Source organism: Microcaecilia unicolor, chromosome 2 (genome assembly GCF_901765095.1).
Source record: "Microcaecilia unicolor chromosome 2, aMicUni1.1, whole genome shotgun sequence".
In the NCBI taxonomy this organism is placed as follows: Eukaryota; Metazoa; Chordata; class Amphibia; order Gymnophiona; family Siphonopidae; genus Microcaecilia; species Microcaecilia unicolor.
In genome coordinates, this window is record NC_044032.1 from 318,163,106 (window position 1) to 318,175,711 (window position 12,606).

The following is a 12,606-nucleotide window of genomic DNA, read 5'->3' on the forward strand; positions in this document are numbered from 1 at the left end:
AGAACGAATGAGTTACTCCAGGCAAGGGGAGAACTAAAGAAACCAGCACCACTTGCAGGGAAGGAGGGAACTCAGGAAATGGGACTACACTCCCCAGGAGGCCATAGGGCCAAGAGAGGATTGGGAAATGGAGGATAATCAAGGGGAAGAGGAACACCTGGAGGAGAAGGTGGGAAATGAGTCTATGGAGTGGGAGGAGTTGACACAAAAGGAGGAAGGAGAAATGGAGGAGGGAGGGGGAGAGCAGATGGAAGTTTCTGTTCCAGTAGGGTTACCATACATCCGGATTTACCCGGACATGTCCTCTTTTTGAGGACATGTCCGGACGGGTTTTGCCAGTCCACCCATTTGTCTGGATTTCTGGACAAACGGGCGGGCCTATCCTAGCCTCCCCTCCCCTTACTTACTATCTACTGCCCTGGTGGTCTAGTGACCTCTTTGGGGCCTTGCCCTGCATTCTGTTGCTGCGACGGTCTCGGGATTCAAAATGGCTGCCGAGAGTTGAAGCGGCCTCGCGAGACTTCAACTCTCGGTGGTCATTTTGAATCCAGAGACCGTCGCAGCAACAGGATACAGGGCAAGGACAGAGCTCCAGGCAGGAAAGAGGGGGCTCTTTCCTGCCCCGAAGAGGTCACTAGAGGGCAGTAGATAGTAAGTAAGGGGAGGGGAGGTGATGGGGGGGCAGGGGAGGGGAATATGTGACAGGGGCGGGGTGAGGATGTGAAAGGGGCATGGGCGGGCAAGGGGCGGGGTGTGGGTTGGGCAGGAGCGGGACATGTGTCCTCTTTTTCAGAGGATAAAATATGGTAACCCTATGTTCCAGACTCAGAGTAGGGCTTAAGCCTGTAAAACTAAGAGGAGTGATTGTATGTGAAAATGCTGGACTTTTGCATCAGGAAGAGACTGCTAAACCAAGACTGATGTTACTATCAATACCTCTAAGACAGGTCAGTCTGAACTGCTGGTGGTTGTCAGAGAGAGTTTTGGCTGACAAAGAGGATGGAGAAGAGGGAGCCCAGGGCTGAAGAGGAAGTAACTGATGTTGTTTTGTATTTTCTCTTGCTGAGGGAGAGAAACGCAGCCTGAACAGTTTGCTTTGAAGTAGGCTATAACTGCTCCCGGGAACTTTGAAATAACCATCAGGACAAGGTCAGCTGGTTTCCCCGGAGGCAGATTCCGGAGGCACTATTTGCGTGGCAAGATTGTGGAACAGCACAGACGGGTATGACGTTCAGGACAGACAGCACGGATGGCTGTCCAAACAGCACGGAGAGGTGTGGATCCAGTAGTGTACAGCACAGACGGGTGTGGCGTTCAGGATAGACAGCACAGATGGCTGTTCAAACAGCACAGAGAGGTGCGGATCCAGTAGTGTACAGCACAGACAGAAGCAGCTGGAGGTGTCTTGCTGACAGGTCATGTTCGACTACTACTACTATAAATCATTTCTATAGCGCTACCAGTTGTTCGCAGCGCTTCACAATTGAACATGAAGAAAAGACAGTCTCTGCTCAAAAGAGCTTACAATCTAAATCAGGACAGACAGACAGGACCAATAAGGATAAGGGTAGGACAGACAGAAGGACACATAGGGAAAGGGACTATTGAAGAGAGGAAGACAAGATAAAGGTTACGAGCAAGTGACAAGTTAGCAGCATCAAACAGGTAGGCCTTTAGCCCGGATTTGAAGGCGGCCAGGGATGGAGCTAGACGTAATGGCTCAGGAAGCCTATTCCAGGCATAAGGTGCAGCGAGATAAAAGGATCGGAGTCTAAAACCTGTCGTTTCTTTCTCTATAATATCACCAAAATTCGCCCTTTCCTTTCTGAACACACTACTAGAACCCTCATCCACACCTCTCACTTAGACTATTGCAACTTGCTTCTCACAGGTCTCCCACGACTAATATTCCGCCAGTGTCGCTATGCTCACATTAGCCCTCTCCTCAAGTCACTTCACTGGCTTCCTATCCATTTCCGCATACAGTTCAAACTCCTCTTACTGACTTATAAGTGCATTCACTCTGCAACTCCTCAGTACCTCTCATCTCTCCCTACACTCCTCCCCGGGAACACCGTTCACTGGGTAAATCCAGTGCTTTTTTGTAGAAAAAAAGGTGCCGGTACTCATTGTGGGCAGGGTCAACTCATATGACTCCACCCATATTATAGCCACACCCACATTAGCCACACCCCTTATACCAGCCATGGCGCATATAAACAGACATCACTAAAAATATTATACTAGTATAGGAGAAAAAAATAACGTGATTTTTTTTCATTATAAATAATTTCTGTAAGCTGTTACTGCTTCAGTGCAAAATAAGACAGCAGATGTAAATTCCCAAATTGGACATATTCCAGACACTAAAATGAAAATAAAATAATTTTTTCTACCTTTGCTGTTTGGTGACTGTTTTCTGATCATGCTGGCCCAGTATCTGATTCTGCTCCTATCTGTCCTCTTAACTCTGCTTCCAGGGCTTCCTTTCCATTTATTTCTTTACTTTCCACCTTTCTTCTTCATTTCTTGCCCTACATCCGTAAGTAAAAGCTGGGTCCTCCGCCGACTTGACTGTCCAGTGGATCCAGCTTCTGCCTATTTTCTTCATCCATGTGCAGTTTTTCTCCTCTATTCCTTTTCCCTCATCTCATCTCCTTCCTCACTCTTCCCGCCCCTCCATCCATGTCGAGCATATCTTCTCTCCCCCTGCCCTCTCCTCCATCCACCCATGTCCAGCCACCCTCCTCTCCCCCTGCCTCCCCTCCAGCCACCCATGCCCAGTGATTCTCCTCACTCCCCTGCCCCCTCTCCAGCCACCCATGCCCAGCGATTGTCCTCTCTCCCCTGCCCCCCTCCAGCCACCCATACCCAGCGATTGGCCTCTCTCTCCTGCCCCCCCTAGCCACCCATGTCCAGCAACCCTCCTCTCCCCCTGCACCCCCTCCAGCCACCCATGCCCAGCAATTCTCCTCTCTCCCCTGCCCCCCTCCAGCCACCCATGTCCAGCAACCCTCCTCTCCCCTGCCCCCCTCCAGCCACCCATGTCCAGCAACCCTCCTCTCCCCTGCCCCCCTCCAGCCACCCATGCCCAGCGATTCTCCTCTCTCCCCTGCCCCCTCCAGCCACCCATGTCCAGCAACCCTCCTCTCCCCTGCCCCCCTCCAGCCACCCATGCCCAGCGATTGTCCTCTCCTCTGCCCACCTCCAGCAGCGACTGTCCTCGCTCCCCTGCCCCCCTCCAGCCACCCATGCCCAGCGATTCTCCTTGCTTCCATGCCCCCCCTCCAGCCACCGACGCCCAGCGATTGTCCTCGTTCCCCTGCCCCCCTCCAGCCACCCATGCCCAGCGATTCTCCTCTCTCCCCTGCCCCCTCCAGCCACCCATGTCCAGCAACCCTCCTCTCCCCTGCCCCCCTCCAGCCACCCATGCCCAGCGATTGTCCTCTCCTCTGCCCACCTCCAGCAGCGACTGTCCTCGCTCCCCTGCCCCCCTCCAGCCACCCATGCCCAGCGATTCTCCTTGCTTCCATGCCCCCCCTCCAGCCACCGACGCCCAGCGATTGTCCTCGTTCCCCTGCCCCCCTCCAGTCACCCATACCCAGCGACTGTCCTCTCTCCCCTGCCCCCCTCCAGCCACCCATGCCCAGCGATTGTCCTCTCTCCCCTGCCCCCCCTCCAGCAGCGATTGTCCTCTCTCCCCTGCCCCCCCTCCAGCAGCGATTGTCCTCTCTCCCCTGCCCCCCCTCCAGCAGCGATTGTCCTATCTCCCCTGCCCCCCTCCAGCCACCCATGCCCAGAGATTCTCCTCGCTCCCCTGCCCCCCCCCCCTCCAGCCACCCAGGTTGTCGTGGATTCTTTGGGGCAGGCAGGAAAGATCCCCAGTCTTTCCTGCCTGCTGCCGCCGCTGACTCTCCCGCAGCGCTACTGCATCTCTCTTCAAAATGGCCGCTGAGACTTACAAGGGCGGCCTCCAAGATGTCTCGGCGGCCATTTTTAAAGAGCGATCCGGCAGCGGGGGAGGGTCAGCGCCGGCAGCGGGCAGGCAAAACTGGGGATCTTTCCTGCCTGTCCTGAAGAATCCATTGCCTTCTTCAGGTATGGACCTTCTAAGCTCGGGGGAGGGAGGGAGGAGAGCCGGCTCGCCCTGGAGAACAACCGGCTCTTGCGAGCCGGCTCCAGCACACCACCGGACGGACAAAAAAGGTGCCAGTACAGCAAAAAAAGCACTGGGTAAATTTCGCTTATCTGCACCCTTCTCCTCCACCACTAACTCCAAACTCCGTTCCTTTTATCTTGCTGCACCATATGCCTGGAATAGACTTCCTGAGCCGGTATGTCAAGCTCCATCTCTGGCAGTCTTCAAATCTAAAGTAAAAGCCCACCTTTTTGATGCTGCTTTTAACTCCTAACCCTTATTCACTTGTTCAGAACCCTTATTTCATCATCCTCACTTTAATATTCCATTATTTTTATTTATTTATTATCTCATTTGTATCCCACAGTTTCCCAACAGTGTCAGGCTCAATGTGGCTTACAATGCGCCACAGAGGCAGATGCCAATGCAGTAAAATGAAGCTAATACAGCAGAAAACCTACAAGAGATAATGGGGAAGAGTAGGAATGGAGGGAAGGTGAAGGGAAACTTTGAGGGAAGGGGGATGTGTCCAAATGTCTCTAGATCGATGCGCTTCCAGCAGTGGAGACACAGGAAGAGGCCGTGAGATAAGCACTTCTGAATAACATGGTCTTCAGAGATTTCCTGAAAGTTAGATGATCTGTGATGGTTTTTAAGGTCCTCGGCAAAGAATTCCAAAGCTGAGTGCTAATGAAAGAGAAGGAGGTAGCATACGTGGACTTGTACTTGATGCCGTTGCAGTTTGGATAATGAAGGGTAAGATATGAACGGGAGAGTCGGAACGTATTCCAAAGCAGTAGGATGATGAGATCTATCATATAGCCAGGTACTTCACCATATAGGATTTGGTGAACTAGAGAGCAGAGTTTAAAGGTGATACGATCTTTGACAGGAAGCCAATGTAGTTTCTTTCGGAGGGGTGTGGCACTCTCAAACTTGGACTTTCCACAAACCAATCTGACCGCTGTATTTTGGGCCGTCTGCAGTTTCTTAATTAGTTGCTTACATCCAGCATAAACTCCGTTACAGTAATCCAGATGGCATAGTACGACGGACTGTATGAGGTTGCGAAAGACCTCTCGAGGGAAAAATGGTTTATTCTTTTTAGTTTCCACAGCGAGAAGAACATCTTCTTTGTGGTGGCGTTAACGTGTTGTTCGAGTGAAAGTCAGCGGTCAAGGGTGACTCCTAAAATTTTGAGGCTATCTAGTATGGGAAGGTGTAAGGTGGGGGTAATTAATGTGGGAGGTCTGTACTTGTTGTGCTGAGATGATAATAGTAGGCAGTGTGTTTTGTCAGCATTCAGCTTGAGTTTGAAAGAAGATGCCCAAAAGTACATCGTATTTAAGCAACGGTTAACTTCTCTAGAGATCTCGGACAAGTCATTTTTGAAGGGAATATAAATAGTAACATCATCAGCATAGATATGCGGATTAAGTCCTAAGTTACTTAAGGTCTTGGCCAGAGGAATCATCATAATATTGAAGACAGTTGGCGATAGCGGAGAGCCTTGAGGGACTCCACAAGTTTCTTTCCACGACTGTGATAAATCTGAGTTGGCAATTACTTGGTAAGTTCTGGAAGAGAGAAAGCCCTTGATCCAGTTATGAACATGTCCGCAGATTCCTAGGCTGTCAAGAAGGTTCAGCAGTGTGGTGTGATCAACCATGTCAAAAGCACTTGACATATCGAACTGTAATAACAGTAGACTTTTGCCGTGAGCTATTTCCTGCCGAAAACTGTTAAGTGATGAGCACGGTTTTGGTGCTGTGAAAGGAACGAAACCCAGACTGAGATTCATGAAAAACAGAAAACTTGTCAAGATAGTAAGTTGTTTCGTCACCATGCTCTCCAAAAAGTGGTATTGAAGCAATAGGGCGATAGTTGGTAAGGTTACCACTTTTTTTCTTTGAGTCCTTTGGAATTGGCGTAAGTAAAATATTGCCATGTGTTACAGGGAATAGACTGCGCTCAAGCATAAAGTTGAGGCAGGTAGTAAAGTGTGCAAGAAAGCATGAAGGTGCTGATTTGAGAAAGTAATTAGGGTAAGGGTCTAGCCGACAGTACTTCTTAGAAAATTTGTGAAACCCCTGGGTGACAGCCTCCAAGGTGAGTGGGGCAAAGGTAGACAAGAAACGGCCTTGTTTGTCCTGTTTGTCTGTCCTAATTAGATTGTAAGCTCTGCCGAGCAGGGACTGTCTCTTCATGTACAAGTGTACAGCGATGCGTACGTCTAGTAGCCCTATAGAAATAAGTAGTAGGACAAAAGATTTTTTTTTACTTATTTGACAGCTTTTTAATTTATTTGAAAGCTTCCCATATGTAGATATAAATATCATGAAACAAAAAATAAAAGATTCAAAAATTATTGCTGGTAGTGCTCATTTTTCTACACTGTTCTATACAATATAGTAAAACATGGCCAAATTTCAGTGAGGATATCCTATTTACTGATGGATTCATCTTAACTGTTGTAATCTGCCTTGGGAAACCTGGTGTTATAAAGATTGGAAGTAAAATTAAAATCCCCTTTCATTGGGGCACACGGAATCACATCTTCACCTCAGCTCTTTTGTATAATGGATTATTCTGTTTTGAGCATGCTTCAGGGACAAGTGGTTTTCATAAGTCAAAATAATAAAAATAAATATTTCATGCACATCTCTTTCTTGGGGGAGGGGGAGCAAGGTGACTGCGGTGTGGCAGGGGCTGGGTGGGTCAGGAGCTGGGATGGGCGACGGCGGGTTAGATTCCCCAAGGGGATGGGTGAGGACGGGTTTGATTTTAGCAGGGATGGGCAGGGATGAGTGGATTTCTGTCCCAGTGCACCTCTCTACCTTCTACACACCTATCCACCCCCAAATGATGTCAGAGACTCCCCATCCGATGCCTAGTCCTCCCACCCCCCCATATCCAAGGCAAGACACCCCTCCCTCCCCAGAACAGCAAGGTCCCCCCCCAATATTATTGCGCTTACTTCCAAGTACTGCAAGGCTGCTGCTACAGATTGCAGCAGACATTTTTGGGGGGCTGTCAAAGCAGGCCAGGAGTGAGTGAGCATTGTGTCTGCCCATGGACTACCAGGGAATAGGCAGGTAAGCCCGATCACATGGGGGGGGGGGGCTTGCATTTCCAGAGGGTGGTGTACGGAGGAGGCAGGGGGATCTACTGGGGATGGTGGGAGTGGGGAGATGGCATTGAAAGGGGACCCATATACTCAAGCATGTCCTGGCCAATATTCAGGCAGGACCCGCAAAAGCTACGGTGGCCTGCACATGCCAAATTAGCCCTGGATATTCAATGCCGGTGGCCAGACATGGTCTGGCACTGAATATCTGGGGCTAATTCTGCCCAGGGCAGCCAGCATTTAAACAAAATAAACCAAAACACTGCCGCAGGCTGAATATCATCTGGCATATTTATATAAAAAGTGTCCCAGGGAACAAAGTTATTGCTAAGAAATGTTTAACTTATTTTTTGTTAAGCAAAGAATGAAGAATGTCTAATAGGAGCCAAAGTGCTGCTATTATCAGGACAAGGAATACCGGCCATAAGAATTTAGAGAAAGCTCAGTGCATTGCATCTCATTCAGTGGGCACTGTCAGACCTTGCAAGAGTTTTCATGAAGAAAGCTGTGTGAAGGAGGGAGTAGAGCTTCCATAGGGCCTGGAACTGTGCATTGGGCCAGGGGCGCTGCGATGAGCTTTCTCTGAATTGTTACAGCTGATGTTTCTGAGCCAGCAGCTAAAGAAGACTGAAGCAGTAGGAAAAGGACTGAAGGTGAGGGGGAAGGGGAAGATCTAGGGTGAATACTAGAAGCCTTTGCTGATGCTGTCTGGAGACAGAAGGACTTCCTTCTCATCACGCCTGCCAATAATTTCTGATAAATAACTTCCCCTCTGATAAATTTTGGAGGGGTGGGGGGGAGAGGAGCTCCCTCGTCTCCTGCTTTTAAATCCAGCCCTGTTGCTTTTGCCACATATAGCTGTTGCTGGTTTTCAATAAGAAAAAGTAGAGCACCCCTTAAGGGCAGTTACAATCATTAGAGGTAAGGTGAGGCGATCACCCAAAGGGTCAAATTTTTGAAGGCAGCAGAAGAAAAAAAGCCACTTTGGTGTAGCCAAAAAAGGAGTAAGCAGCTTTCCTAGCCTGATTGGAAGAAAGGGGGTACCAAGTCCTGCTTTCTGCTCTTGTGGAAGGAGCCGTGAATGGGAGGGGCAACAGACACCACCACTTAAACATAGCACACTGGGAGAAGGAGGCACACAGCAGACTCCATGTTTACCCACGAAGCACTGTCTCACTGCCTCTTGATCTTCCTCTTCAATTGCCCCTGCGAGACCAACTGCAGAGAAACACTTAAGTGGACAATGTCTCATGCAGCAGCAAGTTAAGTCCAGTTGGTAAAATGTTGTGTGATCTTGTGGCTCATAACACAAGACTGACCATAGGCAGCACAAGACTTTGCTTCTCCTCCTGTTGGCTTTGCTGGAGTGTTTGGAGAGCAAAATCAGAAGGCAGCAGCCCTTCAGAGGAGAAAACTAGAAGAAAACTCAAATGAGTCATACATATGTTCTCTGAATTTGCTGTAAGGAATATACAACTGTTTTCTTCGGCCTATAGTGCCCCAGAGCCACAAAGAACAGGATCAAGGCGGCCATACGACTCTGAATCCAATCCAACTTCTGAGTAACACTAGATATATTATACATCTCTTGCTTGAAAACCATCTGCTTTCTATTTGGAAGGCGTGTGCTAGCTCTTAATGTTAGAGCCAATGGTACAAAATGAGCACAAATAATGCTGGTCAAGGAAACCTTTACAATTAATTGTGCATAGCCATGGGGTATGGGCAGCTGTGTGGCTTAAAGATACATGAAACAGTGCACAACCATCAGAACATGGATTATTCACACCACGGTTCTCAGGGTATGGGAGTGGGGAGGGGGAGGGCTAGAAGCCAAAATATGCAAGTTTGCCCAATTTTTACAGCAGATGCATGCAAATGATTTTCAAGGTAATTTACAAAAGACATTTATCTTGGTAACTAAGTTCTCTGAAAACTGCCCACCCTTTCCTTAGGTAAAACTGCACGCTGGGATTAACAGTGTGTATACTTTTACCTATGGGAAAACCAGGCAGGTTCAGAGATAGGTTTAGATTAGGAGAGGCATTTTCAAACCTAGAGGTTTTGCTTTTCATGGAAAAGGTACCTGTAGAAAAAACAGGTGCAAATCTCTGTGGCTACTATTTTCCAGGGCACTTTGCAAAGGGATATGCCTGGCACAGACTGAATGGTTCTGAAAATATTCCTCTATTTATTTTGCTTGGGTTTTACATCACTATGACAAAAAGCAAGTGACAAAAAGCAAAGAAATGCAATTTGCATGCAATTTTTTTTGAGAATTGTTCACTATTTCGCTTGCCACAGATTTCAAAGAAATAAAAACTACTTACAAAGCTCAGCACGATAAATGCCTGATAGGCCTTGAAAATCAGGGGGGAGGGGGGATTTGAGCCCTTCATATGAAGTTTAAGCCACATAAAGTATGCACTTTAGTTGGTCTCATTTTTATTCCAGTTCTGGAGAGGGGTTGCAATTGTTGATATTCTCCAAATGGAAAAGATGGAGCTTTCCATAAAATCTGGGGCAAGAAAACCAATCAGAAACAGGTGCTGGTGGCAATTGACTAGAACACACACAGGAGCTAATGAAGAACCCAAGGGAACAGGCACATACCATAGGCATAAATGATGCACAGGGTCTGTTGTTCTCACTTCTAAGGATTTTTACTGCTGCAGTCACTCACTGCAAAGATATATGAGCAATGCATTGTGTGTAATATGGTCTCACATGTACTGCAATCACTTCTGTTTGTTTGTATAAAGCTTGTTACTAGTGGTCTATTCTCCTACAAAGACCTCCTCCCTTTCCCAGCCAAGCTTGTCTACCTATCTAACTATGAAGAGGTATCTGAATTCAACTTAATTTGAAACTGTTTCCCACTCAGGAAAGATTTGAATCAATGGAACACTGAGCCTGAGTTATCTAACTCTTCCTACTTTCTTACCCATCTATATGTTAGAACTTTGCCTTACCCTTCACTATCAATTATAATGTTCTATTACGTATTGTGTTGACATTACAAGTAGTATACCATGCCATACTTTGTATTGTTAGTTGAATAGTTTTACTGCTGTAACTGCCTATTGCTCATGTTTGATCTATTCTTACTGTACACCGCTTTGAGTGAATTCCTTCAAAAAGGCAGTAAATAAATCCTAATAAATAAATAAATACTGTCACTTCCTGATTATTCCTACTATTTCTGTTCTGGTGGGTCAGCTAGGGTATAACTTTTTCTTTCCAAATGAGGATTGCCCTCTAGGACTACCTCTGCTACCTGGTCTCAAGTTCTTTACCTATTGGTCCTTCTCTGGGCGTGTGTGTGCGCTCTTCTGGACCTCTCTGACCCATGAGCCCAAGACATTCTCCATCTTATTTGGATGCACATGTTCCTGATCCCCTGAAGAGAATTCGTCATTTTACTTCATTCATTATTGCACAAACCCAGCACTCCATCTCTGAACTGCTTTCATCTACCTGACCACTCTCCCACCTCTGCAATAAAGCTTCTTGTCTTCAGATTTCCATCTCCAACCACTGATACAACTCTCAGAACTATGAAGTCTCTTGCCTTGGGCAACAACTTCTGAGGATCTACTAACTGTGAATAAAGTATTCAATAAAGTAAATTTCAGAAAATAAAGAGGCTTCAGGATTGAGCTGATGTGCGGAGAATATACTTCTTGGATATTAAAGCTTTAAGGTATTACGCTTTAAGAGGCGTTGACAATTATATTATACTATAATTTGTATGCATACTTAAATAATCTAGGTGCGGACAGGTACACTTGCTCTCAAGCAGGTGTAAATGTCCGTACCTGCAATGTAGGCATGATTTCTGTCGTGTGTGCCTATGTGTCATTATAAAATCGTGCCTACTTCCTATCTTAAGCTAAAAAAAATTACCCTCCAAGAGGACATGAGGTATGGCAATGGGGCAGGCAATGAATTATACTATGAGGCAACCATCTTCCTGTAGGAAAAGTAAATAAATCTAGACAGAGTCATAAAGCATTGGCCAAGCTGCTGAAAATAAACAGCTCTGTTTGCATCACACCTTGCACAAGGGTCTCCAGTAGCATTTTCAGCTACACATTTATTTATGCTGTGGAAGATTGGCAATAGCATGATACAGACCCTGACCAGATCCATTTCCTGGCTGCTCTCCATGAATTTCTTGATCTTTGGTTTTAGCTCCACCCACATCCCATCAAGGTCACGGAACACGCCAAGCTCCTGGAATGTCTTATTCACCTGGTGGGGGAGAAGGGGAAGAAAGCATGAGACATCACACTGGCAGAGAGAGACAAAGAGCTTCAGGAAAGAAAAACAATGCCCTCTCACTATTAAAAGAATAAAAAGAAAGTGGGGGACCATTAAGCATTCTTCATGATGGAGAAAGCAGACTCACAATGCTAGAATCTGGAGTCATCCACAGCTGGCTATCAGGCCTCCTGCAGTACTAGGCTGATGAGGGTTCAATAGTGAGAGAACACTGGTTCTTTTTATCTTTTCATTAAGTTTTGGTACGACCGACTGTCTGGGCTGTTGCACAGAAACATACAGTTGCTCTAAACTGTAGACTATCAGGCTTATTTTCGAAAGAGAAGGACACCCATCTTTCGACACAAATCGGAAGATGGGCGTCCTTCTCACAGGGTCGCCCAAATCGGTATAATCGAAAGCTGATTTTGGACGTCCCCAACTGCTTTCCGTCGCAGGGACAGCCAAAGTTCACGGGGACGTGTTGGAGGCATAGCGAAGGCGGGACTTGGGCGTGCCTAACACATGAACGTCCTCAACCTATAATGGAAAAGGGCGTCCCTGACGAGCACTTGGACGACTTTACCTAGTCCTCTTTTTCTTACGACCAAACCTCAAAAGGTGCCCGAACTGACCAGATGACCTCCCCTTACTCCCCCAGTGGTCACTAACCCCCTCCCACCCTCAAAATAAAACTTTAAAAATATTGTTAGCCTCAAATGTCATACTCAGTTTTAGTGGGTGCAATGCACTTCAGGCAGGTGGACCCAGACAGACGAACCTGTTACACTTGTGGTGGTAAATGTGAGCCCTCCAAAACCCACCAGAAACCCACTGTAACCACATCTAGGTGCCCCCCTTCACCTGTAAGGGCTATGGTAGTGGTGTATAGTTGTGGGTAGTGGGTTTTGGGGTGGGGGTTGGGGGGCTCAGCACACAAGGTAAGGGAGCTATGTACCTGGGAGCAATTTAGGAAGTCCACTGCAGTGCCCGATAGGGTGCCCGGTTGCTGTCCTGGCATGTCAGGGGGACCAGTGCACTACGAATGCTGGCTCCTCCCATGACCAAAGGGCTTGCA

The 12,606-nt window shown here is 47.4% G+C and overlaps 1 protein-coding gene across 1 annotated transcript in view; it reads right to left on the reverse strand.

Annotated features, from left to right (window-relative positions):
* ABCA1 (ATP binding cassette subfamily A member 1) overlaps positions 1–12,606 on the reverse strand; it is a 706,841-nt gene that overhangs the window by 464,758 nt on the left and 229,477 nt on the right. Inside the window, 1 exon segment of the mRNA XM_030194329.1 lies at positions 11,403–11,519. Coding sequence (XP_030050189.1) covers positions 11,403–11,519 — 117 coding nt within the window.